General features: G+C 46.8%; 1 protein-coding gene across 1 annotated transcript in view; it reads left to right on the top strand.

Annotated features, from left to right (window-relative positions):
* The first annotated feature begins 360 nt into the window (after nt 1–360).
* Nucleotides 361–24563, top strand: part of JAZF1 (JAZF zinc finger 1) — a 277405-nt gene continuing 253202 nt past the window's right edge. Inside the window, exon 1 of the mRNA XM_087821231.1 lies at nt 361–475. Within this exon, the coding sequence (XP_087677357.1) occupies nt 361–475 (115 nt within the window). The remainder of the gene's footprint in view (nt 476–24563) is intronic.

The raw sequence follows: 24563 nt of genomic DNA, 5'->3' as shown, positions 1-24563 counted from the left end.
GCAGCAGGCCCAGGGAGGTAAAAGTTGGTGGCAGGCGCTCCCAGGTGAGGCCCTGGTGCAGGAGCGGAGGTGGCGGCCGCACAGCTGTCGGCGCGCCCCGCTCCCTCCCCCGGCGGCGGCCTCCCCTCCCTCCCTCCCCGCGCTCCCCTCCCCCTCCGCCGCCTCCCCTCCGCCTCCCGGGCTCTCCGCGCTCTCCCGCCATCGCGCTCGCCCCTCTGCCTCCGTCCCGAGCTCCGCTCCCCGCAGCCCGCCTCCCCCCTCCCCCAGCCCCTCCTCCGCCCCCTCCCGCCTCCCGCGCCCGCGCGCCCGCCCGCCCGCCCGGCGCTCGCAGAGCCGACCCCGGGCGCTCGATGCAGCACCATGACAGGCATCGCCGCCGCCTCCTTCTTCTCCAATACCTGCCGCTTCGGGGGCTGCGGGCTGCACTTCCCCACCCTGGCCGACCTCATCGAGCACATCGAGGACAACCACATCGGTCAGTGGCGCGGGGGCGGGGGCGGCGGCGCGGGGAAACTCCTGCCCCGAGAACCCCGAATGGGCAGGGTGGCCGGAGGCAGGGCGGCGGCGGGGCGGAGGGCGTGTGCGAGCCCGGCCGCGCGGGGGGGCGATGCGGCGGCGCGGGGCGCCCGGGGCGCGGGTGGGGGTGGGGAGCGCGCCCCGAGGTGCCTCGGGCGGGGGGACCCCGAGGGGCGTGCGCGCGGGCTGCGGAGTGGTGGGCGCGGGGCGCGCCGCGGCGGGGGCGGGAGGGGGCACGGCGGCGCGGGGATGCGGCGGCGGGCGGGGGCGCGGAGTTAGTTGGCCCGGTGGTCGGGGCGGCCCGAGGCGCCGGGGAGCGGGCGGCGGGGAGCGGGGGGCGGGGGGCGGGCGCCCCACGCCGCCCGCCGCTTCCGCCCGGCTCGAGCTGTCAGGCGCGGCGGCGGCTGCAGCGCGGGGGGGCGGGAGGCGGGCGGGGCGGGGGTGGCTCCACCGCGGCAGCCATTCCGCTTCCTCCTCCCGCGCCGCCGCTGCGTCCTGTCAGCGCCGGTTGCTAGGTGTGGCGCGCGGGAGGGGGCCGGGGCTCGCCCTCCCCGCCGCCCGGGGACCGGGGCGCGCGTCCCTGCCCGGGCCCGGCGCGGGCGCCCGCGCGGGGCGGCCGGAGGTCCCCAGGCACCCGCGGGCCGCGCCCAGCGCCCCGGGGCCCGGCCGGCCCGGAGGGCCCTGCGGCGGCGCCGCCGGAGCGCCGTCCCCCGGGCCCGCGGCCGGGCATTTAAATGCTCCCGGGCTCTGCGACGCGCCTCGCGGACCGCGCTAGGCCCGAGGTGCGCCGGCCGTGCCCGGGGGCGGCGGCGGCGGCCTGCGCAGCGCCCCGGGGCGCGGGGGCCTCGGGGACCGCCGGGGAGGGCGCGCCTCGCGGGACGGCCGCTTTCCCGGCCTGCCCGGGACCCCGGGGCCTTGCAACAAGTCCTGCAGTTCGCAGAAGTCCCGGCGCACACGTACACTCCTCCCCGCAGCGCCTGCGTGGGGCGGCGGGGCGGGACCCTGCGGCTCGCGGCCCAGCCACCTGCGGAGGGTGTGGCGCGCCCGCGCCCACGAGCCGTGCGCCCCGCGCCGCGGGCTGGACGGGGCGGGCGGCGCCCAGCGCGGCCGCCAGCCCGCAGAGCCCGTGCCTTGCCCAGAAAGCCGGTTCCAGAGGAGCGGCGTGGCTCAGCCCTGGGGGTGCCTCACGTCTCCACGAAGTTGAGGGGCTACATCACGACCGCTCTGTGCCTGTGCGCGAAAATCACGGGCCCAGCCGCGGGCTCCTTTGCCCAGGGCGCCGCTGCCTCTTGGGTGCTTGGGGCGCGTTGAGCGCTAGTGCAGAATGGGGTGTTTCGGGGCATCCGGAGTGGGTGGGAAGGCCATCGAAAATGTCCACGGAATGCCTTTCAAAAGATAATCCTGATGGGTCACTGACCAGGTTTCGAATCTTACCACGTTTTTAAAACATCCCTTTAATAGCTCCTGCCACCTCCTCTGATGAAGGGGTGACAGAGGAGCCAGGCAGGCTTCGGGTTCCTGGAGTGAACAGATTTGCTGATTCATTTCGTGATCCAACAGCCCTATCTGAAGTTAAAGGATAAATCAGGTTTATCCGATAGAAATTCTGTTAGTTCAAGTTCCGATAGAATTTCCGATAGAAATTCTGTTAGTTCAAGTTCCTTTCCTTACTTTCAATAACTAATAGAAAATAATAACTATAAGTAAGTACATAAGTATATATTACATAAGCATATAAGTAAATAATGTTTTCTGACCCAGGGAAGGCTGTCATTGCATCATCCCTCATCCACTCTGGCTAACAGTTATTTCAGGGTAAACTAACTAACTAACGTGAGATGATTTTCCCACATTGCCCGCCTACCAGACTAGCTGGTTAAAAGATAATATGAATTACGTTTATTAAAATGTGTTACAAGTATCCTTCTTGAGGGTTTAGTTTGTAATCAATTAGATGATTTAAAACCTCGGAGAACCACAAGAGCTTTTTAAGTTTGCAGAAACCGTCTTTAGGATTGTGCAAACATTTTTTAAGAGGGTTAAGGGTTCCATAAATTTCCTTAAACTCAGCTTTTACGCAATGACCCCTCCTGAAGGGCTAGTGTTTTTCTCTTACTGAAAATATTGAAAAATTAAGTTATAACAATAGCTGTGATTTAGGCGAACTATGTAGCAAGGCTAACAATTACTGTACTTTGGAATTAGTTTGGAGCTGGCAAACTTTATGGAAAGTAAATGTTAAAATGAGTAAACAGTTGAAATTCCCAGGGCAAAGAGACCCTCTTAAGCTATTGTATTCCTCTGCGGAGGAGGGGCCCCTTACTTTCAAATACCAGCTCCATATGCAGAAAAAATAAGAATAAAAACATCCCGATTCAAGAATAAAAAAACCCGATTAGTAGGCAGTGCCATGTAACTACACTTTTGATGAAGAGACATGAAGGTTTATGGGACTATGGCGTGTTTCTTGCCTGGCAGATTTTTCAAGGCCTTTAGTGTACAAGGCCCACCGTTTTCATTATAACTGTATTGTTGAGTACAGATTAATTAAGTGCGTTAACTTGAGCGTAGCTGTCTCTATGAACTGACACATGTACACTTAGCTCTTGTTTTTAATTTTCCTGTACCCATAAGGAGCAAGGATTTGGGGCTGTAGAGCCAAGAGAACTGTGATTTTCACCATCCTCTGTTTCAGTCATCTCCCTTACCCCTCGAAGAGGGCTGCACCTGTGTTCCTCCCTCGTGTGTCATCACCATCTAGCACCGGAGCACCTGTCTCCGTGTCCAGCTCGCACCTGTCTCCATGTCCAGCCCGAGTATCCCAGCAAAAACCCTCCCCCAATCTAAATTGCCTAGAAGTCCCACAGCCCTGTAACTGTGAAATGTTTCTCCATCAGCCTCACTGTCAATTTATTTATAGCCTGGCTCTGTTTCCTGGAGAAGGGAAAAGCTGATCAGGATATGTTTGCTGTGAGTAAGATATCTTACCTGTGAGTAGATACTTGAGTTTGTAACAAAAAATGATTGACATGCATATCCTAGATAGGTGAAGTTCAGCTGGTAACTAGAAATCATAGAAACAGCAAGAACACTACGTTTAGCACTGAAGGTCATGTCACAGACTCATGAAATGTCTGCTCCTTCACCCATGCATCCATCGCAGTGCTGTGAAGTCTTTTGGCTTTTGGTCTCAGAGAGACAACTGGTCATTCATTCTTACCAGATTGGATTATTTGGTACATTTGTAAAAGTGCCTATGCATGTTGAATTTACTTGTGCAATAATATATATTGAGCACCTATTTTGTACCAGGCACAGTTCTCGGCGCTTGGTATTTTTCGGTGAACCAAGATCCCAGCCTTTGGGGAGTTTATGTACTCATGGTGGCAGGTAGACAATATGTTAGAAAGTGGTATGGAATAGGTTGAGATTAGAGCAGGCTAAGGTGGAGTGGGAGGAGGAAGTGTTGGCATGTTTAATTGGTTGGCCAGGATAGGCCTCACTGGGAAGCTGATAGGTGAGGATGAACCTTGACAGAACCAAGGGAGTTAGCCACGAGGACATACAGGGAACATAGAGTTCCAGGCAGAGGGAACAGACAGTGCAAAGGCCCCGGGGCAGGCTGCACCTCTTAAACTGAAACACAGAATCTTGCCCAATTCAGTTATTCCTATAATGGTACTAAACTGACAGGTCATTTGAAACTTTGTCCAGATGTTAGGATCCTCAGCTTTGCTGTTGTTGACTCAGGTTTTCCTGTAGGGGCCCCATTGGGAGATGGAGTATTATTGACTAATAGTGGTTTGCAGGGGCTATGACTTGGCGGTTCCTGACCCTGAATGTCAGCAAGTTTTTTGTGAGTCTCTGTTTGTTAGTTTCTTCATCTCCAAAAGCCAGGTAACAAATCCATGCTGCTTTATTTCATAGGGTAGATTTGTAAACCATGTAATTAATAAAGGTAAAAGTCTCCGGGAAGCAAAATAAGGCAGTTACTATGAGTAATGGAGAATTTAGCTCCAGCGATGGTGTAGTAAACTTTTGCATTACCTTTTCAGAGAAGCACCATGGTGTACTAGATGGGTGTACAATGTGGACTAGGCCCTGTTATCTCTATAGGCGAGCAAACTGAGGCTCAGAAAGGTTATATAACTTGCCTAAGTTTCCATGGCTGGTAAGTGTGAGCTGGAATTTGAATTTCAGACAGGTGCGCAGAGCTGGGCCTCTGTCAAATTGCCAAATAGGCGAAGGGCTGGGTGGTACCCCCCCCCCCGCCCCATCCAGACACGATGGATCTGTTTCCTCCTTCAGAAAGTAACTGAACTCTTGAGACAAAGATCATCCGAGAGGCAGCATAGGGAACCCAGCTTGTATGGGTTCGAATATACGCCCCTGCCACCCATCAGGTGTTTGGCCGCGGACAAATGGCTTAACTACACTGTGCCTCAGTTTCCTCCCGTGTACAGGGAGGACAGTAACAGCACCTACCCCACGGCGTGGCTGATGAGAATTAAGTCAGCTAATAAGTGTGAAGTTCTCATCTGCAGTATTAAGTTACCAGCATCCCATTTTTTGCCCTTTTGTGTATTTACTAAGTAAGTATGTTTGGAATCCTTCTGTGAGTGTCTGCGGCAGAGGTTAAGAGCGTGGGTTGTGTCCACCTACTCGGGATGCAGTGTGGGGCATTTTACAACCACGTAAAACCATCGGGCCCTTCCCAGGAAAGACTGAGGATCGTATACAGGGGACACTTGACCAGTCCAGCGCCGGGGTTGCAGCCTCTGGCCACTTTCTCTTCTGTGCGGCCAGAGGTACTTCAGAAGCTGGCAGCGGCTTTTGCCGCTGTGGACTGGAAAGCGGTGGCAAGGCCAGTGGCTTCCAACATGGCCTTTCCTGTGGCCTGTGTTTATTTGAAAAAAAAACCACCCAGGGCTAAAAGAAAGCACTGTGCCTTGGGCCTCTGGGCACAGTCCCACGGGGACGTTTCCTGTGGGGAGAGGGAATGAGTGAATGAAAAGTGAATGAATGACAGGCTCACCGGCGCCTGCCCTGCTCCGCCTGCACCCTGTGGCTTGGTGACACGATGCCCTCTTCCTTCCTCCCGTGGTTCACAAGAAGGTCCCAGGGACAGAGCCAAGGAAGTTTTAAGTGTGTGTGTGCATGCACGTATGCACACACTTGTGCACACCCCACACACACTGGGGGGTGGGACCCCGAATCCAGAACTTCATGACATTCTCCAAAACACCGTCTTTGGTGGCTTTTCCTTTGGCGCCCGTCTTGCCCTTTATGAAACGTCGCCGGTGAACATCCTGTGTCATAAGTTTCACAAGCTTTCGTGTACATGTCGCCTGATGTGTGACCGAAGTGTACAGACGGAAAACCCCTGCCGCCTGCCGCTGACTGGGTTGGCAGAAGGCCCCGCATTCTTTGGAAAATGGCTCCCTTCAGAGCACATATATGTTGGAGGCATCTCCCATCTTGGCAATCCTAGAAATGCAAACTGACAGCCGTTTTCAGAAAACCCGATGCTTCCTGTTGGTGACAGTGAAGGAGCCTCAAGGCTGGAGCAGGCTGGTGACGCTCGATGAGGGGGCTTTCCTGGGACTGTTTGGAAGCCAAAGGCCCTGTGTTTCAGACTGAGGTCCGAGGCAGGACACAGGGCTATTGACACCCTTAGAAATCCTCCCTTCTTTCCAGCTTTTGCTTTGAGGACAGAACCATACCTTCCAAGTCACTGTATTTCTCTCCCTGCCCCCTCCTTACCCCTGATCTCAGACCTTGACAGTGCAGGCCTCGCCCGGGCACCACTGAAGAAATACTTGCTGGATTGCAGATAATACATTCTGTTTCATGATGAGGTAGCCGATCTGTTTCATACTGACCTGGCTCAAGTGCTGAACAGCAAATATTTATTTAGAATCTGAAAATTGGAAATGGCAAATGTCAAAAATTTCTATGTTTGTTTTTTAAAAAGCCTTTCATTTACTAGGCTAAATCAGTTTAAAGAAAATTGTATTTTCTGCTTGCAGTAAGCCCTGGAATGTGGCATTAGTTTTCACCACTTTTTTTTTTTTTTTTTTAAAGGCCAAATGCAAGCAGAGACCAGACTAATAGGTATTCTCTTTAAAGATGAGGTCTTCCCAGTAACTCTCTCTCCACTTCAGCAGAAGTCAGCTAGTGACCCTTGCTGAGTCACTAACTGTAGACCCTCTGTCCAGCACCGTCACTGATAGCCTCCTCGTGGCCAGAGTGGCCCCTGCCTGGCTCACCCACTGGCCTCCTAAGGGAAGCCCTGTTCACTATCTGCTGGGCTATAATGATGACCGTCTCCTGACATAGACCTGCTTGAAGGGACAAGATCTGGACACCATGTTATTAGCATGGAAAGACTCACTGTTTCTTTGGTATTATATGCAGAATTGATATATATCTACATACACACATCACACATAAATGTATATATATTAATATATAAGCACATATATCCATATATTTATATACTATAAGTAAAACTAAATACATATACATATATAATATACAGCACATTAATGTTAAAATATGTACATATATGTGTATTTGTATGTGTATATATGTATGCATGTATGTATACACCACATATGTATGCGTACACAAATATACATGTGTGTGTGTATATGTGTACATAATACAGGTATACGTTTATATTATACATACATTCTCTCTTTGTTTCTGTCAAGATTAGAATGGATAGTGAAAACTGCGATGCACATTTTTTAGCATTTCCTACATGCTAATATTTAAGACCATACTTCCTGTCTCCAAGGAATTGAAATTTATCTGGAGAGACTAGACACATCCAGGCTGAGATAAGTGATGACTAATAATAGGAACCATAGAGGCAAATTTATTGTGCAGCTAATGCAGCTCAAATCCCAGGCTCCCTCACTTGTGCAATATATGTTTCACCACTTTTTCATACATTGCTGGTGTCCACCCGGCCCTGTCCGAGGCGCGGGAGGAGCCCTATTAGTATACACAGCAGAGCGTTCATGCCATCATAACTTGTCAGATTTGAAGAAGATGAATAGCGACTGGTTAATGTTTTCCTTCTTCACCCTGACCTCCCCTCTGCAACGTTTCTCCTTGGGTTCAGTGACATCTGAGTTGAGAGTGTTTTTGCGATGGAGCTAAGGGGCAGCAAATGGGGGAACACCTTTCGGTTGGGTTTAGTGGGATATATTTATGCAGCCACAGTCATCCTGATGTGGGAATCGCTCCCCAGCTCGCGCGAGCTGGGTCCTTACACATAGGGGCGGGGCGGAGGTAGCATTGCCACATGAATGTGAACTGTGACATCTGCCCGTGGGAATTGGTTTGAATGAATGGAGCCAGAAGCCAGTCTGGAAAATTCTTCTACTTTTTAGATGTAGAATTGTAAGTAGAGGATTAAGTCTTATTTAAGTGTAGTTAATAGGGAACTTCCTTCTGTTTATAATATACTCAATAATACAAATATGCATTTATAAATGCACCATTTTTAAAAAACATGTTTTTATTGATTTTTAGAGAGAGAGGGAGAGAGAAAGAGAAACATCAATGTGAGAGCTGAACATCGATTGGCTGCCTCCTGCACGCCCCCTACTGGAGATCGAGCCTACAACCCGGGCATGGTCCTGACCAGAAATCGAACCAGTAGCCTTTCCCGGTACAGGATCGTGCTCAGCCAACTAAGGGACACCGGCCGGGGCAAATGCACCATTTTTTAATGAGAATTCTGTGCTTAAGTTTCTTGCTCATTTGATATGAGTGTATGTGTGTGTGTGTCTCTCTCTATATATATGTATGTATTATATATATACATATAAAATATATATATATAAAATAGCAACAAAAAAATATAACAAATTGGTTAGCAAGTGTAATCAACACAAAGAATATTTAAACTGAGTCAATGCACAAGAAAGTTTGTAATGCCCTGAGTTCTTATGGCTCATATATGAAAGAAAATTAATAGAGGTATTTACAAATTTGACAACCATCCTAAAAATTTATATAGCATTACCCATAAAGAACTGTGAGTCTGAAAGTAATTTTTATGAATTATCAATTATTAAATATAAATTTCAATCACCCACACTTGAGGAAAGACTGATTTATCTTTGCTCTTCATAGAAAATATTAATATAAATCATTGTCATGTGAGAAGTAATCAAAGAGTGTGCATCCCAAAAGAAGTATTTAGAGTGGTGTGTGAGGTGGTTAATTAATTCACATACTGGGTTCTTTTTCTGGATTTGAATTTGTGGTATTTTGGTAGCCAGCTTTTAAAATTTTGTATTTTGTTGTGATAATCACTTTCGTAAGCATTTTGTATTTGTAACCTTGCATTTTTTTAATTTTATTTTTTTCATAAAGAGGGTGGACAGCTGCAGGCCTCACAGAACTTGGGTCCCTTTCTTGGTACCCAGTAGGGAGTCTACACTAGGTGCAGAGAGTGTTCTGAACAATTTCATTCAGTATTTAATTCACCCTCACTGCGAACATATGAAGTAAACACTACCTCGCCCTAGAAGTGCTTCCAATTTGGAGTTAAGTATGCTACCATATTTGTTAAATACCTTATCTAGTGAAATATGAACTAGAATGTTTATTTTGATAATATTGTGCAGAAAGCAAAACTCTTTTCCGTCAGGACAGTAACCCCCTTCTCCCTGCAAAGTCAGCATTGTTACAGTTGGCCCTCCCGCCTGCCCTGTCCAACCTGCCCACCCCTCCGCCAGGACCGCCTGCGCCAGACTCTGTGGTCGCTGCTTGAGGACTTTGCCTCCCCGAGACACAGCCCCTTCCTGCGGGGTTGGGCCTGGTCTTTTTCCTAGCTTCTTCCTCAAGAAGTGTTTTCAGAAATGAAATGAAAATAAAAATCAAGAAGTGCTTTGGGCTGTGAAAAGAGTAAGTTATGAAGGTAACTTTGGGCAGAGGAAAACGTACTTCAAAACTGGTCTCCTCTGGAGGCGTGCGTATATGAAGAATGGTACATTTGTGTGTCTATATGTATATGGTTATGGCATACGCACAAATACCAGTTATGCAGTTAGTCTAGAGTAGTTTATATGAAGAGAAGTTGAAGACTTTTTTCTTTCAAAGATTTGAAAAGGAAACCCATGTCTTTATTTTTACACTGGGGAATTGAACTTGGTTAGTTATTTTCCAGGTTGAGGATATTATAAAGCTTAGTTGAGCCATTTCTTGTCCTACCTACGATATGTGGTTGCCTAGAGCCTTCCAGGGCTTTAACAATGCTAGGACCAAAGTATGTCTGGCTTCCTCCAGCCTCTTTGCCAGGGGTTTTTGGTGTAAAGGGAGGCAAGGGATTGGAGTGGGGAGAAGCTTGAACTGTGAGACTAAACAGAACAGGATTTTTAATTTTGATTCCAAGCTTTTCAAACTTGGACGTTTCTGACAGTCTCCTTTTAGTATAAAGTAGTCACAGTAGCTACTACTTAGGAAGGGCCTACTAGTGAGGCATTGGCTAGTTGCTTTATATCCATTGCTTAGGAGCACAGGATTAGTCCCATTGGACACAGACATAGATTAAGACAGATAGCCTGGCCTGAGGTACACAGCCAGGAGCACGCTCAGGAGAGAGGGGGCAGGCTTTGCTCTCAGGCGTCCCTGTCAACATCAGTACCTGTTCTTCCCAGCCTAAGTTCTGACCTTTTATAGGATATTTGCATTTTAATAGAAGGCTCCTGGGTACCTAAGTGTCTTACACACTGGAAGGCTGATTTCCTAAGGGAGCAATTGGATGGTTGGGAGCTACTTGATGACTGCCTTCTGGTAGAAACAAAAATGTTTCCAGACTTGTGAAGAAAATGCTTATGTAGGCTGGGAGGGTGCCTGAGCATCCCATCATCAGAGTAACAACCATGAAAACAATCATTTGGCCTTTCTAACAGGGTTGTAATTACTGCAGTGTCTAAAAGTGCTAACCAGTTTTCTCTCTCTCAGTGATATTTATTTATCAGGGGGTGGGGGGTCCGTGACAAACATAATACCTAACACTTTACACACTTACAAACTTCTCTTTTACTTAGATCTTCAAAATTAAAATAATGGCATTATGCTCATGTACATAATTTTTTAAATGTATTTGGGTCAATGATACCTAACAGGACCCAGCTATAAACATTGGGAATGGAGAGCCAAAACCTTGGTTGCTGTTGGCACGTGGTTAGAGGCCTCCCTGCCGGACCCTTCCCTGGTGGCATTCACAGAGAGAGCACACTTCAGGTCACATGACTCCATCGCCAGACCTTAAACAGCTGGGGCCGGAGCACATCTGGGCTTAAAGTTGAAGCACCCTTTTTCTTACCTAACCCATTCAGGGAAAGTCTCTAACACTAATTTGGCTGCCTGATTCTCAGAACATTGTGTAATTATGTAAGTAATGGGAAAAGCAGGGGAATCTGTGCAGACATATTTGTACATCTTCCTGTTAAGTAAACTGAGCACCATGGTGATAAACATAAATAAGAATAAATTATGCCCAGGCGTCCTCAGGTATCAAACATCAAATGAAGGGAGTGGGGTTTTTGAAGTTTTTTTGTAAACTCAAGCTAAGTACATGTTACAGAAAGCCTTCACTCCAGAAATTCCAGGTTAACTTTTCCAGATCTCTCTCCATTCCTCGGGAGAGAAGGCAGGCTGGTGGATGGTGGGCTAAAATTCCCCTTTAGGAATCAGCAAGACGTTTCATAGGCCCTAAGTAATCTATAGCTAGTTCAGATAGTAGATCTTTACCCAGTCGATCTTTTGATAGGGTACTCCTTTGTTAAAAGATTTATCTTTATTGTTGAAAGTATTACAATACCCCCTTTCCCCCCCACATTGACCCCCTCCACTCTACTCCTGCCCCCTCCCCAGGCCTTCACCTCACTATTTTCTGTCCATGGGTTATGCATATATGTACATAAGCTCTTTGATTTCTGACACTAGACATCTGGACTTTGACGCTAACTCAACCCAATGGTTGACAATGTGTGATTTAAACGAATGTTTCTCAATGTTCTGCCGGAGTTGGAAACTCCCTTTTATTGGTTGGCTTCACTTCATCACTGCTATGGGCCCACATGAAAATATCTGCTGTTAAAATATATGAACATCAAACAAAATATTTGGTCAAGAAATGTTAAGCTATATGTGCATTTCACTCCAGATGTTGGAAGAAAGAAAGAATATTTTGTCAAAACCTAGGAAGCTGATCGCATCTTAAGTGTTTATGTCATGTTTCTTGTAATGAAAATTTCTCTTATAGAAATCCATCTCACTGGTTTACAAGTCACACCCTATATGTCAGTGGAGTTCATGTCAGTAGTTTTCAACTTGGGTCGGTAACAGAATCACTTGGGTGAACCTAGAAAAATACGGCTGCCTGGGCCCCACCCCCAGAGCTTGTGATGTGACTGACCCGGGGTGGTCAGGGTCTGTTTTCTTAACATTATGAAGTTGATTGTAATGTGCTGTTTGTTCATGTTGGGAACCCTCTGGTTTACATTAATGAAATAATTAGCACTGGAAGGGTTATGGAGTTTTAGAAAGGAATTCAGCTTTTAAGGAGAGGTGACCCTTATTGCATTTCCCTACGATAGATGTAGTTTTTAGTTTTATAGGAGGCAAGTGTTTAATATAGAGCAAGTTTGGCGATGCGATACTATCTCAGGTATGGGGAGCCTGTGTCCTGAGGATCTCATACTCAGATGCTCTCAGGACACAACATATGAGCGAAGCGATCAAGTTCAATATAATTGGGAGTGGTGGGGACTCTGGCCAACTCGAGAGCCCTTACTTCCCTTAAACAGGCAGCCGCTGCTCGCCTCCAGCCCGGTGTTGCCATGTTGGAGCGTGGGCCCTTGGCTGGCATACCCTTTTATTAGTGTTATTATTTGAGAGAAAGAAGCTAGGAGTTAAGATTTTTATGTGAAATCTATCTCTAAATGTTTGTAGCTAATACAGATGGCTTTAAAATATTGTGCGAGAAAACCACTCCGCCTAATCATGGTATTTAATGAGAGAGTGATGCTAGGCCATGTGTTTTAATGGAGCGCATATGAATGCTGAGATGTAAACTTTGAGGACCATTGTTTCCAGCAAGGAAGCTACACAGACTACAGAGGTACCATGGAAAGAATCGTAGTTTATAGGTTGTTGTTTTAATTTCCATATCTTTTTATGAAATGGTTAACTGTTTTTTAATATGAAAACTTTGTGATTGAAAATTTTTTTGTTTATACCAAATTTTGCACCATGAGCCTTAGTCTTCAGAGTGTATTAAGATCATCATCAGTTGCATTTCCCTCTCCTGGGGGACAAAAAAAGTAGGATCCCTCAAAAACTCTATCCTGGGTGTTTTTTTTATCATGGCAAAAACCCCTTCTGCAGATGTTTGAGATCATAACACTGAAAATCTGGAAGGACATTTAGTGATGATCTAGTCCAGTTAGCTCATGATCTAGCTCAGTTAGCTCATTCCCTAGCTGAAGAAGTGGACGGGACTTAAAGTCCTGGGTGAGCCAGAGAGCTTGGCCAGGAGGAGTGGAGAGAACAGCAGCAGAGCAGTGGTTTGGCTCCTGGATCCTGGAGCCAACTTGTCTCACCTGGAATCCTGGCTTTGCTCCTTCTGTCAAGCTCTATAACCTCTCTGTGCCTCATCTTCTTCTCTAAAATGGGAGCAATAAATACTATCTTTAGTGAGATACCATGTATGTTTGGTGTGTAAGCTGCTGGAACTCCAGTGAATTCTGAAGATGAGAAAGCTGCAGGCGGTCCCTGCCCCTGCCTTGCCTTGGAGGACACTGTGCTGGAGGCTGTGCCATGGCGTGGTGTGGGGTGCTGCCTCGGATCCCGCTGGCTGTGTGACCTTGGCCAAGTCATTTAATTTCTCTAGGCCTCAGCTTCTGTCAGATGAGGATAGTTAGTATTTATCTCAGAGTGTTGTTGTGAGAATTACATAAAGACATGTATATGAAGGCACTGGCAACTAGGAAGCACCCCATGAATGTTAACACCGATGGGATCGTGCCATCATTCTGAACCCTGACGATGCTCCCACGGCCACATTCCTCAAATTAAGAATCAAAATAACCATACACATTTCTGGTTTTCGTTAAGCATTTTTACTTTGAGATGTTTGGTGAAATTTGATTTCCCTGGTAGAGTTTTGGCTTGTGTTTATATAAGTCATACTGAGTGGTCGTAGGAATCCATGAGCTGTTAAAACATTCCACACACAAATTCTTGCTGTTTCAAAATATACCAGCCTTAATTTAGTATTGTTTATCCAGATTTAAGTTTTTGAGACATTAGATCATGTGATGGCAAAAATGACTTCCATATTCGATAAATAGGAAAGGCATTTTCAGAGTCTAGAGAGGTCTATTAAACTATGGACAGAAAACATAATTTTTTCACTTACCAACTAAGCAATGGAAAAACAGGAGATGATTTTGTATATAATTGTTTGTCAAGGTTTATTGTGAGTCATTCAAACATACTTGGGCGGCTTTGATGAAAAAAGCCAAGAACAAGACTGTAAGGACTCTAACAAAATGCCATTCTCTCCCATTAAGTGGATGTGCATCTCTTTATTAATAGTCCTTGAAATGTCACAAACTCATGCTGGAAGCCTCACAGGAAAGTCCTGGGGTGGGCCTTGTCTGAGAAGTTCGAGTGGCAATGGCTGAGTTGTTTACTGATTGTAGGAATGTTTAAAATACTTTATTCCTAAGTGGTGTTTGACAATGACTGAAATCATGTTCAGTCCTGTAGAGTATAAGGCCACTGGTTTTCCCCTTTCAAGAATATGCCAGTATCCAGCACACAGGCTGGCCCAGGCTCATGTGACTGATCAGTGCTTGAATAAAGAAATGGTTTCCTGCCCAGCTGGTGTGGCTCAGCGGTTGAGCATTGACCTAGTACCCAGGAGATGGCGGTTCGATTCCCAGTCAGGGCACAGGCCCGGGTTGCGGGCTCGAGCCCCAGCAGGGCGTGTGCAGGAGGCAGCCGATCGATGACTCTCATCACTGATGTTTCTCTCTTTCTCCCTCTCCCTTCCTCTCTCTGAAGTCAATAAAAATATATATTTTTCAAAAAAACAGAAATGGTTTCCTGCTCTTTTATTACTGAAGATTCCTTTCATTCTTTTTCCCTTCTCCCTTCGTATGGATTCTATGTCTTGAAAGACTTTTGTCTAACAAGCAATCTGATTTAATAAGTAATGAAATGCTTTGTTTTTCTTTTTTTTTTTCCATGCAACAACATCTAAAACTCCCAATTTACATATTCAGTAAATATTTATTGAGTGTACTTTGTGGGCACTACCTAAGAGCTGGGGATACAGTAGTGAATTACACAATTAAAGTCCATGCTCGTGGGAGAAGCAGACAAAACACAAATACGTCAGATCATTTCAAAGTCATATGCTAAAAAAAAGAAAGTAACAGCTACTCAAAAAAAAAAACACCTAAAACCAAAAAAACAAAGTCATATGCTGTGAAGAAAGTAGAGCGACTCGGGCAGTAGAGGCTGAGAGGCCCGTTTGAGATAAGATAGTCTGGGAAGGGACCTGAATGACATAGGGGGGTGAAGGAGCCATTCGGGTATTTGCTCCAGGCAGAGGGACCAGCAAGGACAAAGGTCCTGAGCAGAGTGTCTGTTGTGCTTGAGGAGCAGCAAGGAGGCAGGTGTGAGGGGACAGGGGGAGTGAGGTGGAGAGCGGTGGGCGATGGGCTGGGAGCCGCAGTCGGGGCCTGCGCATGCAGACCTGTGCGGGTCAGTCCCTGTCACAGAGGAGCTGCAACAATTCCAGCCCCCAGTGATGGCGGGGAGCGTCGTGCAGCTTCACGATGGCTATAGCTTCCACTGTGCTTTTCATAACATTCAAATAGCTCAAGGACCCCATTGCCACCTTCAAAGCCCTGTGGAGATCTGGGAAACCCTCATGACCTCTAGATCTCTTCAAATCTCACTGCTTTTTGTTCAATTCTAAAAGCCCCGTTTATATTTTGAAATCTATCTTGAAATATAAATTGCTGACTAACATAATTCATTCAGTGTTTGCTATTTTATTTTGGAGTGGGAGTGAAAATGATTATTAATAGTCATGATGTGTTCAAAAATAATGTTGGATACAGTTTGCAAACTCTGGGGACCTACAGATTTCTTTAAAAATTTTCTTCTGGAGCTTTGTGAAATCTTGCACAGGTTTTAGTGGATATGAGTGTTGGCAGAGTGGGTGGAGAGAATGGTCTTGAAACCAGTAACTTAAAACGTATTGACAGAAGGACAGAAAAATCACTGAGGGAGATTATATAGACCGTGAGCCTGAACATATTATTTCACCATCAGTACCTTTTTTTGTTTGTTTTGAAAGGTAGTATTTTATGAAGCTTGTTCATGAAAAATAGATACTGCTTTGTCTTCTACATCTGCATCTTACAGGGAGAGGTTAGCGTAACCATTTCACTGGCTAGGTGGGCTTTTGTTTTCGTTGCGGGCATATGAACCTGTTCTCTGCATTCTAACCTGCCAGTGTCTTTGTTCAAGTAATTGAGAAATGGTATGTTTTCGGTAAAGGGATGCTGTGCAGTTAATGAAATTCAACCGAGAAACCAAAGTGTGTGAGATACTCAGAAATACACGTATTTGTACCTGTAATTCAGCCTTTCCAATGAATATAAAAGGATGATATATTAGTCAGCTACTGCTACACTCATGCAGCATAACAAACTGTTCTGGAACTCCTGGGCTTTCAGCAATAAGCACTTACTCGCGTGCTCCCCGGCGTGCAGGGTCGCTGCGTCTGCTGATGGAAGCCGGGTCCTGCTGGGAGACTCTGCTGCAGGCTGCTGGCCGGCCCGTCTGCTGCGGGCTGGGCACACATCTGCTGACACGTGTTCCCTCTGAGGACCAGGCTGAAGGGGCAGCAGCTACTAGGGGCATGCTCTTCTCACGGTGGACCACCGGAGCGCGAGTGGGAGCTCGTTTAAGGGCTGTTTATGTCATGTCCACAGCATCTCTTTGGCTAAATCAAGTCACGAGGCCAAGCAGAGTTGAAAGGACAGGAAGTTCATTCTTCCCTAGGGGAAGGGGGAGAGATGGGAGCGAATCCATTATCACAGCTAGCTTTGTCAGAAATAGGAAAAGTCCAAAAGGATTTGAAAATTCATACAGAGATTCAAATCTTCCCCTGAAGTGATCACAATACCGTATAAACACGAGGTTGCCGTCCGTCAACCTCCCGGAGAACTTAGGAGGCATACACGGGGACTCCCCGGTGAGGAATGAATGAGCACTTCACACAGGGAAATTGAGCCTTAAAGAAAGTTAAAGCGGGTGAGTGATCTCTGCTTTGCCACAAAGAACAGGGAATCTGCTCCTCTGCTGAGGGATGACCCGGTTTCCATTCTGAGGTTACTGAAGAATCCAAAGGCTTTAACTGGGGTTGCCTAGTGCTCTGTGCTTGTCTGCTAAGTCCCTGAGCTGTTTGGCATGGCTGAGAGGGCTGGGGACCCTTCCTGTGATGCTCTTTCCCAGCACAGAGAGCTTCAGAAAGGCTTTGGGGCTGCTGTGCCAGGTGGATCTTGTGCCCTCTCTCTTTCCCTAGTTCTGAGCCAATGTCACAGAGGATGAAAAAGAGCTGGCCTGCCAGTTGGAACCTCCTTTCCCCATTCTCCCACCGTACATCACACTTTCTGGTGGCGGAGGGAGTAATCACAGGTGTTGGACATCCCAAGTTCTGGTTGGGCTGTTCTGTGCCTTTGGGCAGCTTACTAATATATAATTTTCTCATTTTCAAAATGAGGACTGTGATATCTACCGTATTGTGCTGTTATGAATGTTAAGTAAGATGCAGGTACTAGTATGGTGTCTGGCACATGTTAAACATTTGATAAATGCTTTTATTATTTATTATAACAGGTACTAAGACAGTATTCCGTCATTTCTGTTCTCCTCACTAGGTTGTGAGCCTCCAAAAGGCATGATTTATGACTCTCTGTTTTATCTCTGTGTCCCTGTTCTGCAAAGCACTACGTGTGTGATGTAGAGACTAAACCAATATCCAGTGAATTGTATCCAGACACGTATCCTCTACCATAAAGCCTTTAGCTCCAAGGACCAGATTAAATTGCTCCTAAAAATAGATTTAGTTGTTTTTTTTCCAAGTTGACATTTTGCCTGAAATAAAGACTTTTGAAACCTTGGAGGAATTTAAAGGATTTAGGAGAGTTTGATGCTTTGCCTTTAATCAGACATTGTCTCCACAGTCAAGGACAGAAGAACTTTGTTACATTAGATGAGGTGAAAAAAGTATGAAGGCTAATTTTCACATGTATCTACAAGATTTAAAGGGCATTTAAAGAATATTTTGTGCTAATATCCTTCTAACACCTGCCCTTCGAGTTGCTTCTCAGATTGTGGCTGTGATCTTACCATCAGCTTGTTCAAAGCTATTGTAAATTTTCAGCTAAGTCATTGCTCCCAAGGAGTGGTCACTGTAGGCTAGAGGATTTGACTAGTGTAACAAATAGGCCCAACATTACATAGATTAGAGGTGCAAGAAGCTTCTTTCTTTCATCTAGGATCCAGGGTGAGTCAGCAGGTTATTCGGCTCCTCACAGTCATTCAGGGCTTCAGGTTCCTTCCATCTGATTTCTCTGCTCTCCTACAGTCCACTCCTCTTCTGTATGGTAAAAACTGGGCTTGTTGGGTCTCTGCCCAAAGGATGAGCCTTTGTGTTCACCTTGGGGGAAAGAAGAGTGCGCATACAGTGTGTTATGGCTCAGGCCTTCAAGGGTAACCAGTCACTTCCACTTGTATTCCATTGCTAAAAACTTAATTGCATGATCACATGTAGCTGCAAAGGTGCTGGCACATGTAGCCACCAGCAGGGCCTGACTATCCTATTACTGTGGAGGAAGGGGGGGCCTGATCTGGGGGGCAGCTAGCAAGTTCCTGCTCTGGACCAACAAGTCTGCTTTTGAGGATTTTACCTTTCTGTTGAATAGCTAATATATAGTCTAGTGATTTAATGAGGAAAGAGTGAGTGGTTTTAATAGTAATTAATAAGATTTACAATTTATTGAGCTCCAGCTATGTGTGAGAGACTATTAAACACAATCGAAAGCATTATCTTATTTGACCCTCTCAGAAAGGTTGTGAGGGAAGTTGTATTATTGTCTGCATTTTATAGGTCAGGACACTGAGTCTTACAGAATGTTTGTAACCTCATCAAGATTATATAGCCAGGCATGCTTGACTGCAAAGCCTTCAGCATACTGCCCTGGGAAAGGTGAAATTCCTGAAAAATAGAGGAGAGTTACATACTGCTTCTCATTCCAGCTTCTGCAGCTAGTCAGCAGCAAAGGCGATCAGGAAAAGCAATGGGTTCTCTGGAAATAATTCAAGCAGAGGCTATATAAACCTCTGTTAGGGATGCCATAGAAAGACTTTCCGCATTGCACTGAGGGTGATGCTGACTTACATGATTCTCTGTCAAGGTCAAGTGCACTGCTTTGTGCATTCCAGCTTCTGCTTGTCACCCATGACCTCTCATCCCTGTGATAGCGGTGAAGTCCTGTCAACACACACATTGTATACTTCTTTGAAAACGAGGAGACAGCTGGTGACATAGGGTACAAGAGTCAATAGTTGAGACTGGGGTTCTAGCGTGACCTTGACTGGTCACTTTAGCCTTGAGTCTCAGTTTGTTGGGGAATAAAATATGTGTATTGGGCTTAATCAGTGGTTTGCCAGGAGTGCTCTTGGGGCTTTCGAGCTTCTATAGAGCTGTCTAGTGGTTTTCGTCCTCTGCATATAGGGCTTTTGGGTAAACTTCTCTTAGATCAAAGGATTTTTCAGGTTTTAAAAAAGTAAAAACCAAAAGGGTCACTGTACTGATCGTGGTTAATATTTTTGGAAGGTTACACCATGCTAGGCGTTATTACTATTCTTAGTGCTCTGCATGAACTAACTCACCTAGGGGGGTGTTTATTATGCCCAATTGGCAGGGGCGGGAGCTGAGCCACAGAGTGGTTCAATAGCTCTCCCATCGTCAGTCACTGGGAAGTCACCAGCATTCAGACGTGGACTTTGAGATCAGAGCTACACTCTGCTGCAGGAATGATGGTTTCTGAGTTTTTTCCCAGGCCTAAAAATGCTGCAGTTCTGTGCCTGTTGCCATGTACAGACAGCTCAGGAACTTTTCAAGAAATACTCCCCAATAGCTCCCTACCTCTGTCTTGACAGAAGCTGAGTGCGAGTCATAAAGGCCCACATCTTGATGATTTCAGAAATCCTGGAATCCTTTCATTATCACCTGATACAACACGAAGCTCTGTTACGCTGAGGTTTCTGACCAGGGAGCAGCTTTGATAAATATATAGAAGGCTTCCTAAAACACAGCTGGTCCCGGTCCTGGGGGCGTACACAGGGGCCCCTTCTCATGAGATGCTTTTGGTATGCAAGGAATGGCCTCCTGGGATGGATCAAAAATGATGCTTTGTGGCTAACCATGCTTTTAAGGGCATCTTAGAATCATAGAACTTTGTAGCAAAAGGAACCTTCAAGAACATCTAATCCAACAGCGTCCTTTTACACAGCCCGCCTCACCCACCCAGGGCCTGTCCTGTTCTGAGTGTTGGGGACACAGCAGTGAACAAAGGTCCTGCTCTCCTGGACCTACGTTCTCCAGGGGGCACCCAAAGGAAAACCAGCAGATATGCCATGTTAGGTCGTGGTGAGTGCAGGAAAGAAAAGTAGAGCAGGAATTGGGGATAGAGGATGAAGTGGCAGTCTGGTCTGTATTATGTTTTAGATGTGTTTATGCACACTGCGTCTTGCAACTTTTTTTTATTAAGCCCCCCCCCCCAAACTCATTCATATACTGTTTCCTGTTCCACCAGCCTATGAATTTTAATACCACAGATGCAGTGTCTCTTCGTTCATGCATATCTGTGCTTTACTGAAAAGAGTGAGTCTCAGCCCCACCCCAGCACCGCTTTCCCCACCTTGGAGGCAGCATCCCGTCCTTTTGTTAAGTTCTGCTTTTTGCAAAAACTGAAGTAACCGCTTTTAAAAGATGAAGGTCTAATCTAAGAGAAGGTTTTTAATTCAAAGCACTTTATTTTCCTATGATGTTTTTAGGTATGAGAACTATCAGGGCTTTGCGTGAAAATTTTTAAAAATTTGTTCAAGCATTAGGAGTATAGTCTGAGACTCTGGACTCTCAGTTCTTATGTGATATACAGTATAATAGGGTACATATGTCCTAGGAGGGATGAAATTCATTAAGTGTAACTGATTCTTGCTGCAGTCTGTGAGGAGCCTGACAACTGAGACTCTCCGGCCACCATCCTTTGATGCTACAGCATCCTCACTGTCAGTCCTGACCCCCTAAAGCTTGTCCTCCGAAGCAGCAAGAGTTATCTTTCGAAAATGTCAATCATGTCACACCACTCTGCTTACCAGCCTCCCATTGCAACAAGGGAAAATCCAGATGCCTCACGATGGCTCACAAGTCTCACCGCCTCACACCCTGGGCCGCCTCTCAGATCCCACCTCCTCGCTGCTCTGTGCTCACCGCCTGCGGCCACTGTCACCGTCCTGTCCTTCAATGCACAACACAGTCCGTGCCTCCAGATCGTTGCTCTTCCTTCCCTCTGCCTGGATTTCTCTCCTTCGATTTTTGGAAAATGTGTTGTAATGGTTAGAACAGTTTTAGATTGACTGAAAGATCGTGATGATCGTACAGAGACGTCCCCTAAACCCCACACTCATTTCCTTCTCTAGATTTCCCCATGTCTCTCTCCTCACCTTCCTTCAAGCCTTGTCTTCTCAGTGGCGGTCTCTCTCCACCCACATGCCCTCATTCTGTCACAGGACCCAGTGAGATCTTTTCATAGGACTTACCTCCGCTGGAATTCTCTTCTGTGTGTGTTTGTTTGCTTGTTTATTGCCTGTCTCCCTTACCAGCATGTGAGCTCCTCGAGGGCAGGGACTCACAGCCAAGCGCACTGTTCTTTGCCCAGGCCCAGAGCAGCGGCTGGCACATAGGGATGTTCTGATCGGCTGACTGGCTTTTCCCAGGGAAGGCTGGTCCGGGACATGAAGCCATTAGTAGGAGGCCAGCATGAGGAGCTAGGTTTCCTCACACCTCGTGCTTGATGTCACTAATCCCGGTCCTTGCTCATATCAGACTGAATTCTCCACTGCAGTCAGTGATAGACCTGTCTGTACAGAGGACCAGTCGGGAGGTAGAGTGGGATCAGGGTAAACTGATAGTGGGAGGACCCTCAGACAAAACTGGGTTTTCCAGAATCGCCCTGTAAGACATCATCTCAACCCCAAATATTGTTGCTCTTTTATAGCTGAGAATTCCGTCTCTGAGTTGTATGCTGTACAGATGTGGGTATTATCTGAACTCAGTTGTACAAATAGGACCTAATTTGGGGCCTCCGTGAGTTAGAATTGCATTGGCTGCTAGCAACAGACACCTGAGCGCAGTAGCTTAGATAAGAGAATTCTGGATTTAGCTTGTTGCTGCGAAATCCCCAGGATGTTCATGCCACGTGAGACCTCTGCCTTCTCTCCCTCTTTACCCAATGGCCTTGCGAGCTCTAGGTAACGCCCCTGACTCCCAGGCTTTCAGGATGGCCAAGGGGGCTTTCAGGACGGCCAAGGGGGCGCTCTGAGAAGCCTGACCCAACAGCTACTGCTAATATTACGTTGTCCCACTGTCTGAATGAAGCAGGGAGGCCTGTTTATCTCCTCTCAGTCCCTCAGGACCTATGGTTTTGGGGCGAGACTGGGTAACATTAGGAAGTGTGTGTGTGTGTGTGTGTGTGTGTGTGTGTGTGTGTGTGCGTGTGTGTGTTCAATGGGGCCTATTTCTCCTTAGGCCCAGAGTCCCTGTTCCTAGCTGAGCTTGAGGCAGCTGAGCAGTGTAGTTCTTCCAGTGGGGACATTGTCTAGGATTCTGTTGTGCAGGAAGAAGGAGTGAGTAGATACCAGGCAGTCTCTACTGTTGTGATCAGGACACGTGTTTATTCCTATCTGTCTGCCACCTTAGAAGGTTCTGAGGAAACCACGTGGAGTTTAAGCCTACACCAGGGATGTTTAAAAGGGACTCTCCATTCCTTTAACTTGGTTCATGTTGAACAGTCTTAGTATCTCACACCAAAATGTGATTCTGTAAACACAGATGCATGGCCAATAGTTACACACGGGGCTTCCTTAACAGGAACCCTGAAATACAGCTGCTCAAAGAACACAGAAGCTTCTTTCTCTGTTGTTAACTGAAGTGGACTGCGGTTCGGGGTGGGGAGCACCTCTGCTTTGTGAGGCTGTCTAAGGTCAGCTCCTTCTGCCTTGTTGCTTCACCACCCTCTAGTCTGGGGTTGACAGATTATGGACCAAGGGCCCAAGTTGGCTGGTCCCCCTTTTTTTTTTTGTTATGGGCCACATACTAAGAATGGTTTTTATATTTTTCAATAATTGGGTAAAAAAGTTTTCTAACGTGGGAAAATTATATGCAACTCAAATTTCATGTCCCTAAATAAAGTTTTATTGGAACACAGCCACACTCAGTTATCTTCATATTGTTTTTGTGTTACAATGGCAGAGTTGAATAGCTGCCACAGAGGCCATATGGCCTGCAAAGCCAGTAAATGTACCGTTGGGCCCTTTACAGAAGTCTGCTCACCTCTGCTCCTGAGTGTGGTCCTGGCCCTTAGGGTGGAAGGGCCTCCTCTCACCGGGTCTACTCCTCAGCCTGTGGGAAGAGGGACCTGTTACTGGGCACACATAGCTGCAGGGACGTGAAGACGTGTAATCCGGAACTGGGCAACCACTTGCCCAGCTAAAACTGAGGGGCTTCTATTATTAAGAAGAAGAGAGAGACTATAGACATGGGGTCCATTTAGCAGACTATTACAGGTTGTGTGTGTGTTTGTGTGTATGACAGTCTTTTTTGTTTTAAAATCTACTCTGGTTGGTTAACAGACACTGAAGGCCATCTTGGTTTATATACAGTGTTCAGTAGCTTCTGTATGAACAAACATGGGAAATGTGGTATTGATGGAGGCGGACTTACCCGTCTGCTTCGCTCAGACATTCATTCAACAGACACATAGCAAGAGGGGTCACCCCTTCTTTTCTCAGTAGTGTGCTGTGTCCTATGATCTGACCTTAGCTTTCTGACCGCTCGGAAGGTAGTCCTATTTATAGAGCAGCAGTTCTCAAAGTGTGGTCCCCAGCCCAGCAGCATCAGTATCTACCAGGACTGTATTAGAAATGCAAATTCTCAACATCCTGTCCTCTTGCCTCAGACCTAGTAAATCACAAGCTATGGGGGTGGGCCCCAGCAGTTTGTGTTTTGACAAGCTCCCAGGCAATTCTTATGCCCGCTGGTACAGAAGATGTCATCTCAATCCATAATTATAATGAGCGCATTGCCCCCTTCACTGAATGAATGTTTTGTGCTTTCAGAGGAATCAACAAACATCTCCTCTTACCTAGATTCCTTATCAATACTCTCTTGTACTCAGAAAATGTACACAAGTCAAAACAGACAAATCATATTTGGGCTCAGGATTCATTCCAGCAGACAGTGGCAGACTCTGCCAAAGCCACGAGGTGACTCCCCCTGAAATCGGCCAGGAGGCCACCAGCACCACCACCCCACAGGGCGTTTTCAGCCCTTGACTGGTTCCTCTGTGCGAAAAGGGGCCTGCACGGCCTTGACCCAGTGACTTCCAGATGCCGAGGAAAACAGACGCTTGATGCCCATCCAACGTAAACAGGGCCAGGAGAACCTTTCACAAGCCACGACTCGGTTAAGGAGCGATGGCTCCAGTAGAACGATTTAGGTGACTTGGTGTTTAAGTAATATTGTTAATATCGTTCTTGGCAGCCACAAAGCACCAGTCTGCTGGAGGGAGCGGCAATTTGGGTTGAATGAATACTGTGTCTGTCAAGGGTGGATCTGTCTACAAGAGGTACTGAGCTTCAGACAG

Source organism: Miniopterus natalensis, chromosome 10 (assembly GCF_054644295.1).
Source record: "Miniopterus natalensis isolate mMinNat1 chromosome 10, mMinNat1.hap1, whole genome shotgun sequence".
Classification (NCBI taxonomy): domain Eukaryota; kingdom Metazoa; phylum Chordata; class Mammalia; order Chiroptera; family Miniopteridae; genus Miniopterus; species Miniopterus natalensis.
The sequence above is the reverse complement of the archived record's forward strand: the minus strand, read 5'-3'. Positions and strand labels throughout refer to the sequence as shown.